The following is a 17609-nucleotide window of genomic DNA, read 5'->3' as shown; positions in this document are numbered from 1 at the left end:
TTTAGTTCAAAATTGCTCGAGAAATTAACGAGAAAATGACTTAACTGCAAGAGTTGATGCGTTTTTTAACATATGAATATTAGTTTTGACATACTTTGTAACTGTTCATAAAACAAGTAATATACAAATCATAATTAAAATATTAACTACTTTCTAAACAACTCTTCATCCAAAATTTGGTTAACATCTGTAGTACTTAATAATTAACTTTTAAATTTTCTTTCCTAGTATTCTACATGAAAATGGCTTACTGGTCTAGTATATATCTATTTGACTTCTCATCCCTTTATTCCTCTTTCATATCCTAATTAAATCTTTTTGTATTCTTAGATAAAGCTGGAAGCTTAGAAATACTACAGGAAAATAAACAAAATATATATTTTTAAATGTTTGTCATTAAAAAGGTATTATATTTGTCTTCTCAAAATATAACCTAACCTAATTCTGTTGCAAGGATTATAGAAAATAGTTACTTCAAATGTTTTTGAATTTTATAGACTTCTCATTTTGGGCAGAAAAGTTCAGTTTAATATTGTCCCTGCCCTCCTCCAATCTGCCATGGAGGATATCCAGTGTTTACAGACTTATAATGTATAGAATAAACCAGACACAAATTATGTTTAAAAACTTCAATTATATCTAAATTGCTGCATCTGAAATTTTTTTTATACCTTTGGATTCATTACATTCAATAATATGAGTTTTTATGAAAGTGTTTTGCCCAAATTTACATAGACTATATAAATGCATTTAGTAAGTCAATGTAATATTGTCAAAATTAAGAGTGGTGCCACACTAAAATAATCACACACTTAGGTGTAGAAATATGTCATAGTATTTTTAAAATAGAGATCAGTATACATGGGCTTTTATTCAATATTTCCAATAATGCAGTCCATCAAAATAACCATTCATGTCACAAATCTATGTAAACATCAAATTGTGACAGATGATAGTGAAATTAATGTATCTTTAAAACCTTATCACAGTTTTTTTTTTTTTTTTTTTAAATATTTTTTCATTTTTCTCCATTTTATCTAAGTCACACTGCTACTGGATTCTTGTAATACAAATACTTATCACCTGTTTAATGTAGGTGTTTATTTACTTAAACCCAGTTGTTTCTGGCTAGAAAACACTACTTGCTAGACTACTGCCACTTGTTATTCCATGACTCTGAATAAAATTTTAGAAATTCTGGGAACAAGCAAATGACAACATATATGAGGGTAATGTCATAAACAACAAGAGAATAGAACCACCCAATCTTGTCATGAGGTGGCATCTGCAAAAAATCCCAGAAAACATTGTATATTTTTAAGAAAAGCACTAACTATAAAAATTGATCTTACAAGGTTTTTTCCATGCAATTTTATTTTTGAATACTGCTTTTAAGTTCTTTTCATAAATATTAATCACAGTTCAGCAGCTGCTGAGACACCAACATGAAAAATATACTAGCACTGATCTTTAAAAAAAAAAAAAAAAAAAAACGTGATGAAGGGGTAATGGACTGGGGGGGGGGAATCAGCAGTGATTGAGCAGCCTGTATTATTGAACTGTGAGCACAATGTAGTAAGTTTTCAGAACTATAATCAAAGTTAATGATCTAAATGTATTATTTGTGGCATCCTGATTAAAGCCACACAATTGAAGATAAAAATAATGTTTAATAACAAAGCATGGCCATGGTAAATAGAAGAATAACATGAAAATATGGTAGAAGTAATACACTATGTATTTTATGAAGGTATTGCACTCACAATGTAAACATGCACCGAAGCTTTACTGTCCTGCACTGTTTTACACATTTGGACGGAGATTATCTTGTTGAAAACTAATGTGAGCAGACTCACATGGTGCTCCAAATTGATATACCAATCAATAACTTTTCAGTTTATCTTCCTGTCAGCTATTATCTTCACAGATTGAGCACAGAAACATTTAATTTTGTAGAAAGAGACTTCAGTTATTTTCTGTAGTATATGGTAGTAACAATTTAAGTCAAAGTGTTATCTGGCAGAAAAACAGTCCTTAGTTATTCACTGGCTGTACTGCAGCAGGTGAGACCTCAGACTACACTTTGATTTTGGTCCATGAATAGATTGATGAACAAGCATTTCTTCACTTGCACCTAGCCTTCCTTCTGCTTCAGAAACTGCCTCAAGACCTGAAGGTGATGGTGATTCCTGATTAACAGTTTCATCAAGATCCTCAACAGCTTGGTATGAGTTTGTTTCCTGAAATCCCATTGGAAAAGACAAGCTTCGAGATGAAGACCCTCTATGAGATGTAGATTCCTGTAAAATGAAAAGAGAATTTCTTGTATATCAACAGAACTGGTGCATCTAAACAGAATTATGATGATAAAATTAAATTGAAGAAAACAGTGATGTTATCCCAGCTAAAACTGAATTATTATTATTATTATTCTTAGCCATATGGTGAAAGGAAGCCTGAGGCTTTTGCTGCACCAGCTAAAAAAAAAAAAAAAATTGAGTTACCACTGAGAGAGAGAGAGAAATAGAAGGGAATCACCAGGAAAGAGAAAAATGATTAAATGAAGTTAAAATATGGCTTTCTTTTTTTTGCTCATACAAACAACATGTAAGATATATTAGATCAAACTTCTAATAAAGGTAATAACTCTTTATTCATGCTGTTTTTTTTTTTTTTTTTAACATTATCTTACTCATTTTGTTACAAAAACTTAATCAAATACAATCTCATAATCAAATACAATCTCATAAACACACACAAAAAAATAGTTTACCTGAGATTGTGCACTAGATGAGCTCTCTCCATGCCTTTTCATTCGATGATGGGCTTCTGCAATTGCCAAAGTAGCTTGATGTACCTTGCGATAAATTTTCTCTCCTTCCAATGTGTGAAAAACAAACATTCCTTCACCAGTGGCACAATGCCTAAAAGGGATATAAAAACACTAAGGCATGCAACAAGTAAATTTAAATATATTTTTAATTCTCTTTCTTGAATTTCTTAAGAAACAATTTTTACAATTTTGCTAAATGATAACAAAAAACAGTCAAAGATTTTGGAAGTATAAACTGGCATCTCCTGCCCTCAAATAACCCTGAGCCCAGAGCATCAAATTCATAGTTAACAGAAAGTTAAAAGTATATAAATGAAGATTAAAACTCATGCTTGCTTTGCAGAAGTTTCTCATTACATTCTGTGCCCTTAGAGCAATCAGAAGGTAGATGTCTATCCTATAATCTTTGCCTAGTTTGGTCTTCATTCAAAAAACTTGCTAGACATAAACATGACTTCAATACCAATAATTCTTAACAAATTGAAAAAGAACAGTTATGGTTGTTTGAATTTTAAAAGAAGGCTATGATAAAAAAAAAAATAACAGAAATAAATAAATAATAAGCAGCATACCAAGTATCATCTGATTATTTCTACCAATGAAAACTCCACAGACATAGCTCTGTTCCCACTCAAATTGATATAAAATTTTTAAATTATTCTCAGGTCCTGAAAATATGCCCATGTTTATGTACAAGGTGTGGCAATAAAGTACCAAGATTGGTGCTGTTGTGGTCCCAATTTCCTCCAACAGGTGGTGATAAAAAGATTGTCCGGTAGGCTGATAGGTTGCAAGTAACAACCAGTTTCATTAGTAGCATTAACATTCTGTGTCACGATTTTGCAATGGAACAATGAACAAATATCAAATTTTGCTTTAAACCAGAAAATGCAACAGAAATGTACGAAATGTAAAAAAAATTATGGTGATAAAACACCAAGTTGTACCAGTATGATTGGTATAAGCAGTTCAAAGACGGACATGAGGATGTTCACAATGATCCAAGAAGTGGGCATCCACCAACCTCTCAAAATGAGAGGCAGAATTGTAAAAGTTTCTGAAATTGTAGCAACAAATTGTGCTTTGACCCTCAGAATGATGGTTGATGAGTTGGATATGAACAAGGAGATGATTCATCAAATTGTGCATGAAGATTTAGGAGGAATGAAGGTCTGCGCAAAATTTGTGCTATACAGCCTCACAGATAAGCAAAATACGAGTGTTGAGTATTTCAGTACAACCAAAAACAAGGCAGCAGAGCATGCAGTGGACTTCAAAATCACCACCATGGCTCAAAAATTTTCATTTATGTAAGTCCAGGATCAAAACAATGCTAATCAAGTTTTTTTTTGACAAATGGTGTGATTCACAAATAATTTGTAACTGAAGGGGAAAAATCAATGCTCTGTTCTACGTACAGGGGCTTTAAAGATTATTGAGGTGCATTTCCTGGGTGAGGCTGCAATTTTGAGAGAAAGCCAGCTGGTTGTGAAGCCATTTCTGATGAAAGATGGCACTGTGCAGAACAACCATTCTAGAACTCCAGATCTAGAACTAGTGGCTTCTTCCTCTGTACCAAGGTGAAAGCTGTTTCAAGGGAAAGAGATTTCAAGATACTGAGGGTATAAAGAAAAATTTAACTGTGGAACTAAACCACCTCTTTGGACACTTTTCAGAAACTTTTAGAACAGCGTAATAAGTGCATTCATTAAAGTTGTGATTACTTCAAATAAAAATAAAACCATTTTTGAGCTCTTTGACTTTGTGTTCTTACTGCACCAGTCAGGAAAGTTTATTGCTACACCTTGCAGGTATTCAGTAAACTCTCTAGAACTTGACATTAAGTCAAATTCCTCGATATCTCAAATTCCAACAATCTCCTAAGTAAATTTCTGAGGAATATTACTTTAAAATTCTTGTGAATGATTCAGATCTATAAAACTATTCAAGGTGAAGTGGGTAGGGAGCATGTCAGTATGTTTATTACATCAATTCACAAGACATTCTCTCTCTTTTCCTCAACCCAGATCACAAAAATCAAGTGATATTCTATTCAATAAGTCGGATGTGAAATACAACTGCTGTATTTCTACTTGTTTAGAATTAACTCTTTCAAAAGCTCCTGATTGCTAAGCAAAAATCAAAAGTTGAAGTACTGTACCTACCTGTCACATGAGAAGGTAATAAGATTTTGTCATGTAAATTGGTGTAATGAATTCAACTGGTACATTTTCAGCTTTGCCTGTTTTGTTTATTTACTATTTCATTCTTGGTGTAGATGGGCATATGCTTTAAGGAAAGTTTTACATCCTCTCAGGATAGTACTCTGAAGAAAACTCAATTCTAGTAGCAAATAAAGATATAATTCAGAAGTAGGCAGAATATACCCAATCCCGTAACAGTAAGAAATTAATCAGAAACAGGTTATCCAGATATAAACCAAAATGTGTATTAATAATTCTGTTTTCCTTTTTATTTCTTTTCAGTGGTGAGGAAAGAACCTTCTTTTAAGTAGCCATCCAAGAGTGAATGGCTAGTAAAAAAAAAAAAAATCTCTAAACGTTTGTAACGAAATGTCAAACATTAATGATAAGGTCTGTAATGAATGTTGCAAAAATTTCTGAAATTATAAAAGGTTACAGCTCTAACAATATGGATTTGTTTTACGAGTGTTTGCCCGACAAAACAAATTGCTTGTTGAATATCTTAAATATAAAGCATAGGTGTAGGAATGGTACTACGCTATACTTAAAATGTATAAATTTTAATTTTGAGTGCAATATTATATGCATATATAACTAATGTAACTGTACTGTTCCGTTATAATTTTTTTATAAATTGTAGCTAAATTTTTACTAAAAAAAATATATCAAATAAGGCCTACCATATTTTTCCAGTTTTTTTAGGCACATTTTAGCATATGTGTTCTGTTATCTATCTTCACCATGTTTGTCCGTCTACACGTAATGACTTCTATTGGACAGTTTTTCATGAAATTTATATTTGCTATATATATATATAATTATACAAATATTTAAATAATGTTGAAATAGTTGGAAACAGAATATATCATAAAATAAAAAGGAGGGTACAGCATACAATCTAATCAATACATCAATTTATATATATATATATATATATATATATATATACATAAAAAAACGTTAATTTTTTGTAAATATAATACCAACTGGATAAATTGGAGAATTTAGAATATAAGTATTAGGGGTGAAAACTATATCCATCAGGTCAAAGGGCCAAGTATTTAGATAACCTAAGTTGGACTTCTTTGTTGTATCCTATAAATAAACACATAGAATATAATAAAATAAAATAGTAAAATTAAAATGATGTAGCTAATTATAGATATATGGATACATTGAATGGAACGTTAACTAGGATAGCTCCACTCAATATATCCCATCAATAATTAGCTGAGGCTATCTGTTTCTGTTTGCCATTTCCTCATATGCTTCCACATAACTTCTTATATATATATACACATTAGAGCATCAGTTATCCAGATTAACTGATGCCAGACCTCTTCCGGATAGCTAAATTTTCTGGTAAGATTAAATAAATTTAATCTTACCTTACGATTAAATTAAATAAAAAAAAAATTAACTAATCTCGGAAAACAGAAACCTCCACCAGGCATTTTTATACAAAACAGGAAAATTAGAAAGATTTTTAAATGCTCGGTTTTTTCGGCTTACCGATAACGAGCACGGACAATTTGTGCAACCCAATCACATTTACACACAACAATTGTAGCTTGCTCTTTTCTCATCTTAAAACTTGGTGCAGGCATTTCTCTTTTTGTGGCTAGGGATTTTCTTGACAATGCTTTCCATAATAAGCCCATCTCATCAACATTATAAACGTTTTCTTTCTTGTAAATTTGCTTAACTGAAGCAAACTTACATTTAAAGGACACCGCTGCTGATCTGTCTGCAGAAAGTTTCTCGCCTTGAATATCTAGTTCACGTATACCATGTCAGTTTAATTTTTCAGCCATTTGTGTTTGCCTTAATCTTGATTACCTCTTAATTTTCGATTAAGAGTTAATGAAGATTGTGCTTTTTCGCACAACGTTGGGCCAGACACTGGTTCACCTAAACTTTGCTCTGAAGAAAACAAAAAAGTAAAGTGAGTGCACTCTCTAAATTGGCATTTACTACCCATAATTGACACAAATTCTGTTATAGCTTTGGAATTTTTCTTGATGTTGCAAATTGTTGAAGTCCCCACATTAAACTCTTTGGAGAGATTTCTTAAATTTTCACCTTTTCTAATTCTATTAATAATTTCCGTTTTTTGTTGAATTGTTAAAACTGTTTTCTTTTCTTTTCATTCACATTTTCAAAAAAACATTAAAAAAAATAAAAATCACACAGTTTCGGGCCAATATTATTCTTACCGAATCTGGAGCTAAACTAATCTGAAATTCACTCATGGTTTCCGAGAGAACCCAGTTGTCTCTGTGATATTTTTCTAATGCACATTTCTGAAGGTCACAACCATAAAACAAAAACAATTTGCAGTTTTTTGGTTTATTTGGCTTTTTGTTTGTACAATCTGTTATAAATGGGCAGTAAACTCGATCATTATAACCGGCGCTTACTGTACTACCATTAATGTAAAAAAAAGAAGAAAGACCAGCCTTTCAAATTATTCCGGATAACTAACAATTCCACTGTATATGAATTTGTTGAGCCATCCCAAATTTCATTAAAATTAGACAGTTATTTCACTCCCCATACAATTTGTAGGGAAAAAGCAATTCATAGATTTAATGCAGTCGTCATCATCATCAGCCATTTTCAATCCACTGCAGGATAAAGATAAAGGCCTCTCCAGCAACTTTCCAGTTCCTTCTGTTTTGAGCACTGGCCATCCATTTACTACCCAAAAACTCATGAAGTTCATCTATCCATCTCCGCCTTTGTCTTCCAGGTTTTCTTCTAGCTCCTCTTGGGTACCATTCTGTTATTTTCTTAGTTGATCTGCCATCATGTCTTCGAGCTATGTGTCCTGCCCAAGACCATTTTAGTTCTTTAGTTTTGATAAGAATGTCCTTTACTTGAGTTTGCTGCCTAATCCATGTGTTTCTCTTCTTATCTAACAGTCTGATTCCCAATATAATTCGTTCCATTCTTCGCTGTGTAGTTCTCAGCTTCTCTTCCATTCTTTTTGGTGAGCACCCAAGTTTCACTTCCATAAGTCATGGTGGGGAGTATACATTGGTTCATTCATTAACCCAAGCACGGTACTAAGTACTATAGGTTCTAATACCTCTCGTGTTTGGGACTGACATAAAAAAAAAAAATTTTTATGTTTCAGACAAACTGGGATATTGCTCTTCAGTATGTGACTATATTTCCTGAATGCTATCCATCCAAAATTTATTCTTCTCTTGACTTCCAGCCACTTATCATTATTACAACTAATAACTTGTCCCAGATAAGTATACTAGGTATATAAGTATATACCTTTTCAATTACTGCTCCTTCAATCATTATTTCCCTTTCTGTGACATACTTGTTCATCATTACTTTTGTTTTAGCCATATTCATCTTTAGCCCAAAATCCTTACTAACTGTGCATTACTGATTAAGATTTTCCTGTAATTCTTTGGGATCGTGGCTTATGACCACAATGTCATCTGCAAATCATAAATGGTTTAGGTACTCTCCGTTCACACTGACTCCTTTCTGCGACCAGTCTAATCTTCTAAAAGCTTCCTCAACGGCAGCAGTAAACAGCTTCGGAGATATTGTGTCTCCTTGTCGAACTCCTTTCTCAATTTTAAATTTCCTACTGTCTTTGTCTAGTCTAATCGCTCTCATATATTTTCTTCAAAATCATAATATATGGGGTATCTATGCCTTGTCTTTCCAGTGCCTGAAACATTGCCTTATGCTGTATGGAGTCAAATGCCTTTTCATAATCCACAAATGCCAGGCATAATGGTGTTTTATATTCATTTGCTTTCTCCATTAGCTGTGATATTACATGAAGCTGATCCATAGTTGAGAATCCTGTCCTAAAGCCAGCTTGCTCTTTCGGTTGATTCTCATCAAGTATTCTTTCTAATCTGTTAGTAATGACCCTTGTGAACAACTTGTAGATGTGGGATAACAAGCTAATTGGTCTATAATTTCCAATTTCTGATTTCTCTCCTTTCTTATGCAGCAAAACTATGATTGCATTATTCCACTGCTTAGGCGTCACACCTTTTCTAATGCACTTTGTGAAGAGCCTTGCCAGTTTTTGTGTTATGTCTCTTCCTGCCAGTTTTAACAGCTCTCCAGTAACTTCATATTCCCCCAGGGCTTACTGATTCTTCATTTTCTTCAATGCATGTTCTACCTCATCAGGAAGAATATCGGGTATGTCGTATGTGTTCCTACTTTGCAATCCATCTTCCCCACTGCTGGCATCATTCCCTCGCTCCTTGTATAATTCTCTATAGCAGTCTTCTGCTATTTGAATTATGCCTTCTCTGCTGTTTATAAGTACACCATCGCTAATTCAGTTTCAGTATCATTTGTCTTTCTGTATTACTGCTCATGGCTGTTGATTTAAATCCTCTGTTTTTCCTTAATGTTTGTTCTACTTTTCTTGTGTTAAATCTTCTTATGTCCTCTCCGAGTCTCTTTATAATGGCTTTGCATAACTCAGTATAATCAATTTTCTCCCTGTCAGTGTTTTTCTTGCTCTTCATTTGTCGTCTTCGGTTCATCACGACAAGTGTTTCTTGGCTAATTTTTTCTTCTTTGGATTTCTTTTTCCCTATAGTTTCTTGGGCTTTATCACTTTCAGAAAATTGTAGTATTCCTCATTGATATCTTGGTCCTGAGCAGTCTGCAGAAGCTCAAACTTGTTCTTAAGTTCCAGTACATACTGCTTTTTCTCCTCCTCTGTTATCTCAAATACCTTTGTATTATTTACTCGAGTCAGTTTTTTCCTTTCCTTTCCTACATCTATATCAAGTGTACATCTTACCATTCTGTGATCACTTCCAACATTTACCTTATTAAGGATGGTAACATCATTCACAATATATCTTCTGTTAGTGAGGATGAAGTCGATTTCATTAGTTGTTAATCCATTTGGACTCTTCCATGTCCACTTTCTGTTCTCCCTTTTCTTGAAAAAAAGTGTTCATTACCGACAGTAATTGAGATTGTGCAATTCCACAAGTCTTTCACCTCTTTCATTTCTTTCACCAATTCCAAAATTTCGTACAGTTCCTCTTTCTGTGCTGTTTTGCCCTTTTCCAACCTTAGCATTGAAGTCCCCCATAATAATAGTGTAGTGGGTTTTGGTGTACATTTCTTCAACTTCTTCATCATCATGGCTCGATGTTGGTGCATAAATCATTATAATCTTTAGCTTGTACCTCTTAGAAATCTTGAGTATTAGTCTTGACACCCTTGGTGATGTACTTTTGAATTCCAAAATGTTGTTTTTAAAATCTTTATGGACCAGAAACCCAACTCCACCTTCACTCCTTTCACTGTTTCCATTGGTGTACAGCAGATTTCCACTTGATAAACTTATAAGTGATTCATTTCTTCTTCTTGTTTCAGCCAAACCGATGATATTCCAATTCACATTTTCTAATTCCTTTTCCAGCTCTAATATACTGTCTTCACCGATGAGTGATCTTACGTTATAACAGGCCAAGTTCAGTTTCCGTGCATGGCAGCCTGGTCGTACCCAGAGATTCTTAGCACCCTCTGCTTCCACTCTGATCCTCTTGCTGTCATAAGAGGGAGAGTGAAAGCTGCTGGGGACTGAGGGCCATTTCCTTTGTCGTGCTGTCATATGCTGGAGGGTTTAGTCTTTTCCTCTTCACGCTGACCAGGCGTCTTGAAGAGAACTACTCTACACGTTCGTTGCCACCTAAGTGACGTAACAGGGCTTACCATTGAGAAGGTGTGCATGAGTGGATTTTAGGGAGGCAGACCAACCGGACTTCTCCTAAATCTTCTGTAATAGAGAGATATTGGATCCATCAGTGTTTTAGGCTGAGTGTCTGATACACAGGATACCTGTTCCCCTCTAAGCCCCTGATTTAATGCAGTACTGTTAGTCAAGTTAGCATATATGTAAAAGCACCTATTGTCTTCATATCCATCATCTGCATATAACTCAATCCCCAGTGGGCAAATTTTCACAAAAATGTTATATCTGGTTCCTACAAAAAGATTTGTCAAGCCATCAAGTTTTATTAAAATCAGACAATTATTCTTTTTTCCATACAATTTGTAAAACAAAAAAGAAACTCAGATTAAATGCAGTATTGTAAGCATTAGACAGTTTGTGAACACTTCACACATATTGTAAGGCTCATAAACACTATGTTCATGAGCCTTATTACATAACAACAAGTATACATAAAGAGAAAAGAGATTTAAATAGGAGAAGAGCATTAAATATTATACAGTTATAATTAAACTGAATGGCTAAGTTTCGAGAATGTAAACTAGAGTTTTATTAAGTGTTCCGTAAAGTTATAATCTTAGTAACTAATTGATAAGAAGATAATCATAGAAAGAGGTAAAAAAAAAAAAAAAAAAAAAATGCACTGTGTAGATTAACTTGTAATGGAAGTATGTTATTCGATGTTTAAACATTACTTAATAAGAACAAGTTCAATTGACATTTTCATTTCTCAGCACACGTTTCTTTTGGTCCCTGGAAAGCTTTTAAGATCCGATAGCCTCTTCTCCCCCTCCCCCACAGAAATAAATGAAAGTATATTTCATGTATTAGAACAAAATACATATTAATAAAGTCATATTAAGACCAAATTTTCAACTTATGTTATGTTAGTCCCTGGAAATTCAGGTCCAGTTACAGTTTCACAACCTTAGTTTCCAGTGCAGGTGACATTTGTTTTTTTATTTGACTCTGACCTTTGAAAGTAGAAATGCCACTCTTTATAAATCAGTGTCTAGCTGTTCATTTGTTACACATGCACATTCTTGTCAGGCCTCTTTTTTTTTAAAAATTCAACATTAGTTGTCCACTTTACTTGAGTCATGCATGTTCACAACATGGCATCAATAAATTTCATTAACGAAAACATGTTAATACTTCATTTATCAGTCATTAAACTGAAAATTATTCTTTTTTTTTTTTTTTTTTTTTTAACAAAAGGAGGTCGAAAGTGCTACAAACAACCAAGTGTAGTCTTGCACATAAACCAATGCTTCATAAACACTGCAAAAAAAAAACCCTATAAAAATCAAATTTACCTACCAATATACCATTGAAAAACACATTCAAAAAGAGTGGAGGGCCCGCTCATAATTTCCATCTTATAGTGCTCTTTGAGATGGCCCAATCCTTTTGAAAGTGCTATAATGGGAGTTCACTATATTTAACTCTGCAGTAGTAGCCCCTATTTGTAAAAAAATGGTCACACACAACCTGAATAAAATTTCTAAATTTTCTTTTTAATTTATGGGTTTTGAATTCTGCTTGGAGTATATACGACTATTTCATTTTTTCTTGATTATTTACTGGATTATTTACTGCATGGAAGTTTAGTTTTTAATAAAACATATATTAAACATTTAAAAAAAGCAGTGTTTTTCACACCTTTTATTTTTAAAAAATAATGTTATAAGTATAAATTTAACATAAAGATGAAACTGTTCTCTTCCATTTTAAACTGAAACACGACATCTCAAATGTGCATATTGGCACAAATAATTTTAATAGTAAAAAAGATATCTAATATTTTTTAACTTCCATTTTCAATCCCCCCCCCCCAAAAGTTTATATCAAATTTTACATGCTTAAAGACATGTAAAATTTATGTAAAACACATTCAAAATTTGGTGTGAATTTGAATGTTTTCATAGCACATGAAAAAAAAATTAATACTAGACACTGAAGAATTCTTTGTTACTGTTTATTTGAAACTTATATTTTATATATACCTTCTTCCATTATCATATTTTCTCTATTCTTACTGTTCTCCAATATGCATTCATACTGCAATGGAAGAGATCATTCAAAAATAATACACCTTTTGCCAAATACAGTCCATTGCGGTTATTTGGGACACATCGGGACTAGTGCATTTTGGCCCGATTAAGGGGCTGCCCAAATTATCCGAAGTTTCACGTAAATAGTTAAAAATACAATGTACCCCCCCTTTACAATTGGTTCACTGCACAATCAAATCACGTTACGACGAACTCAACACAGTAAAGTACTGTTCACTATACGATGTGCAGTAAGCACCGGTCATTTTGATCACGTTTGTGAATTGAATTTTAATTCTATTAAATAGCAATTCTAATTAGCTAAAATAGGAGGCATATTATCCACAGGCTATAAAAGCAAAGATATATTAAGCACAAATTTACCCTTTATTACGTTACCAATTAAAAAAAAATAAATGATATGTGAAAATCGGAAGAATATACGTGATAATCGGAATCACAAACTAGTTGACATTTCTGTTCACTGACATTTGTGGGTGGGGGTTAAAATTTAAAACAGTAAAAAGATAAGCAATCAATAACAAAGAACACGGCACACACAAATTGCAAGTAACACGATACGCACAAGTGAGAACGGAGTAACGAGTTACAAAGCTTTAAAAATAGGAATGAAGAGAAGATCTGAAAATTAATTTTTTTATATGATTGAAGATTTCATGGAAATGTAAATACATTTCACCATAATAACCCACAGAATTCCAGCTGTCGGTATTATCGCAAATTCAATAAGATTGAGTTTACTATCAGTTTATGATAAATTTCACTAACAGAAAAGCCCAATAAACAGGTGACTGCTAATTGTTTTTAGTGTTTTATGGTTGTGACCTCTAGAATTTCGACCGAACCACGTGGTACCGTCGGAGACAATCATAGGGTAATCTCCAGTGCTGCGGTCTCCTGCCCCGATTAATCGGCATGCTGTCCCAGTTAAGCAAAGTAAACCCTCGCTATTTTCTTGATTGGTTTCTGTTTTTTAAGATTTGCCCCAAATAAACGGCTGCCCCGATTAACCAGTGGCCCAAATAACTGGAATCCACTGTATATAAATTAATAATAAATCAAAACACATACCAAGTAAAAATCTGCCTGCAGGTACAGAAAATCATCACAGATTTTTATCTTCACCTAACAGTTAACGCACTCGCTACTTTCGAGTTAGACTTCATAGGTCTAATACTGCAGGGTTAAAAAATAAAATACAGCTAATGTCTGTGATGTAACTGAAGCCGAAATTTAACATTATAGCCAATATTCCTGGTAAACTTTTCAGGGTTGAATCTTAACACATTAAACCTTGCAAGCTGCTTATGAAAGTATTTCTAGGTGACTGCAGAAAAAAACTGCAATCAGTTTTCATTACTATGTAGTGAAAAGCAATTGGAAGCTAGTTGTGCAGCTTTTCTCTCAAAATCATCTAAGTCAGTTGAATATGCAGATACAATAACCTACTTCAGACATGCGTTGTTTTGGGTGTCTGAGACATTCCAATTTTTAGCATATAACACGGTGTATATGTATATTTCTCATTGATTTTTTTTTTACCCTGTTCAAAATAATTCATACACTTACTTCTACCTGTATTATGTAGCTGTCAGTAAAAGTGTGCTTGCTCACAGGTCAATTTGCATGTTGTGCAAGTTGAAAAAAAAACTTGGAATACTCCCTCTACCCGAGGCAGGCTAATTACAGCCACAACTTGTTTTAGCCAGGGAGAACTAAAAATAGTCTTCCTAAAAATAAACTAAAAAATATGATAATAGGGTTTTATTTATTTTTTAAGCAATTTTCTAACTTAAGTAGTTGGCTGAAGGCTGATTTTTTTTTTTTTTTTTTTTTTTTTTTTTATGAAAACCCCAAACACGAAAGGTATCGAAACCTATAGTACTTAGTACCGTGCATGGGTTGAAGGATAAGTATGGGGGGAGGGGGATGCCGGAAACTTTGCTCTGGAGACTAAACATGGGTTTCACCACTTCAAGCCTCCAATAAGCAAAGTGGTGGTATTTCACCGGTTGATGAAAGTCATCTACCACCTTTTGATTCTGCAACCTAACCTTTATATGTTTATAACATGACTTCATGTAAATATTTATCATTGAATATTAATCTGCAGGTGTCTGCCCAACAATTTTATGCTTATTGTAAAAATAAATTTTCATATTCACAGTAACTGTGTGTATATGCATGCTCTTATATTTTAATAACAAATTTAATGTTATTTCTGAGGAACACCATGCAGGCTCTATGAATTCCTTCTGGAACGAGTACCTTCTTTGTACTCGTTCCAACAGCTCTACATCCTTCTTGAAATGAGACCTCCAGACCTGTATACACCTTGAGTACTGTATACAGGTCTGGAGGGCTCATTTCAAGAAGGATGTGGAGCTGCTGGAACGATTACAGAGAAGGGCAACAAGATTAGTGAATGGAACAAAGGGTTGCTCTTACAAAGAAAGGCTTGAGTTTTGAAAATTACAGTGTCTGAAGACTAGGCACCGGTGAGGTGATCTGATAGAGGTGTATAAAGCTTTGAATGGTTTGAGCATGCTCAATGCCAATGGGATTCTTCCTCTTGCTCAGAATAATCACCTGAGAGGGCATAAATTCAGATTGAGGAAAGACAGATGTAGGATGGATGTGCGAAAATTTGCCTTTAGCCAGCGGGTAGTTGGTTGGTGGAACAGACTTTCATCCCTTGTTGTGGAAGTTGATAGCCAAAATAAATTTAAGGCTCAGCTGGACAGGTATTTCGAACGAACGGAGGTATGAAATGGAAGTTTTTTTTTTTTTTTTTGCTGATGCTGCATAAGCTTGCTTTCTTACATCATATGCCTATAATGCTAATGCTAATTATGAGAGGTTAATTCTTTGTTTGGTAAATATGCTACCTTACACTTTTGCATCAGATAATTTTGGAAAAATAGATTTTACAAGGCAATTCATAAGTAAGGAAACATGTTTGACTGTGGATAACAACACTATTTTAAATATTTTAATTAATGCTAACACAATAGGAAGGAATACATAAACTTAAATAAGTCTGTTCAATATGGCTGACATATTGGTCTTGACAAAATTCAGTCTTTGGAGTAACACACACACAACAAGGCACAAAAATCCTTCAAAAATGTTCTCAAATTTTCTAACTATTGACTACTGCAGCTCCAACAGGGGCCTGTACCTATTACTAAATACTGTATCCTTTAAGAATCCCCACAAAAAAGTCAAAGGTGTTAAATCCAGGGAACACAGTGTCCATTCAATGGAACCCTGCAATTCGATCCATCATCCTGGGATCAGATTGCAGGGTTTTAGCAGTCTCAGATTTCTCATGTCATGGTTCCCCCAAAGGGGGGAAAAAAAGGCCAGGAGCAATTAAATCCTTCTTAAAGGATAAATGGTGGTTGTTAACAGAGTAATAAAAAACAGTTATGGCGATTAACAGTTCCATTTAGTTTAAATGTGGCTTCATCAGTCAACAAAACACTATGAAATGAATGATATCTGAGGTTTGCAATACTCATAGACAAAACCCATTTGGCAAATTCCAATCTTCTATTTGGTTCATTCTCATTAAATTTTGTAGCAATACCGTATGACAAATCTTGTATTTTAGTTCCTTTGTGAGTATAATTAAGTTTGTTTTAGGCATGAGGGGTGGTCAATAAGTATTTACAGTGGCAAACAAAAAAAAACTGCATCACCTTAAAAAAAAGTAACATTTGTAGTGAAATGTATAAGATATTGCATCAGACAGTAATTGCAAGGTGTTGCATCAGCCGTTTATATTAATACGGTGTTGGAAAGGTATACACGCTCATTAGTATCCTGTTTTGCAGAGTGTAATCATGGCTCCATATGTTCAATTGACACCAAGAAAAAAAAAAAGTGTAGCTGTTGCTCTGGCCCAGGAAGGGACAGAGCAATAGCTATATGTGCTATCGCTGATAAAATAGGCTGCCACCAGTCAACAGTATCCCAAGTGCTGAAATTAACAGTATCCCAAGTGCTGAAATTAAAGCGTGAAACAGGTGATGTGAAGAGAAGACCTGGATCAGACCGTAAGAGAGTGACTAGCCTTCCCAAGATCGATATTTGAAATGGCTATGCCTTTGTAATTGCCAGGCTCATGCTCCTGATCTAAAACTAGACTCTGAGATTGCCTTTAGTCCAAAGACAGCTTTTGGAATGTGGCCGGCATGCCTATCGGCCCAAGTTGTTAACCCAACAAATGAGGAAGAAGAGACTTGGGCTAAAATGCATGTTTCATGGAAAACAGTCATCTTTGCTGACTAATCGAAATTCAACCTGCATGCAAGGCAAATATCGGAAGCATACCATCCTGACTGCATAACACTGACTGTAAAGTTCCCTGCCGGTCAGATGGTCTGGGGATGCATAACAAGCAAAGGGGTGGGGTGAATTAAGTTTATTAACAGAACAGTGAATGCAGAAACCTACACTGCTATCTTGGAGTGCCTGAAATCCTTTATTAGGGATCACCACACAGACGTTCAAAACTGCATTTTTCAACAGGACTCAGCACCTTGCCACACAGCAAAATTGATAAGTTTTATGCTATTTAGATTTAATGATTAATTTGTCTTCTTGTCTCACAAGGCTTAAAACATACTTACACCAATGTTTTCCCTCATTTTTCTCCCTTAAGGTTCAGTCATACCTCAGAAATGCTGGCATTACAGTGTTGGACTGGTCTGGCAACAGTCTAGATTTGAAAACTGTTCGTA

General features: G+C 34.1%; 1 protein-coding gene across 3 annotated transcripts in view; it reads right to left on the bottom strand.

Annotated features, from left to right (window-relative positions):
• Positions 1 to 1521: 1521 nt before the first annotated feature.
• The window catches only part of LOC150079120 (docking protein 5-like), a 453516-nt gene continuing 437428 nt past the window's right edge, over positions 1522 to 17609 (bottom strand). For all 3 annotated transcript variants that reach the window (XM_090384139.1, XM_090384138.1, XM_090384140.1), the window contains 2 exons: positions 2774 to 2924; positions 1522 to 2300 (listed from right to left, as the gene is read on the bottom strand). In XM_090384139.1, the coding sequence (XP_090240265.1) occupies positions 2043 to 2300; positions 2774 to 2924 (409 nt within the window). In that variant the 3' untranslated portion in view covers positions 1522 to 2042. The remainder of the gene's footprint in view (positions 2301 to 2773; positions 2925 to 17609) is intronic.

This window comes from Mastigoproctus giganteus, chromosome 10 (genome assembly GCF_048544385.1).
Source record: "Mastigoproctus giganteus isolate SK-2022 chromosome 10, ASM4854438v1, whole genome shotgun sequence".
Lineage (NCBI taxonomy): Eukaryota > Metazoa > Arthropoda > Arachnida > Uropygi > Thelyphonidae > Mastigoproctus > Mastigoproctus giganteus.
The sequence above is the reverse complement of the archived record's forward strand: the minus strand, read 5'-3'. Positions and strand labels throughout refer to the sequence as shown.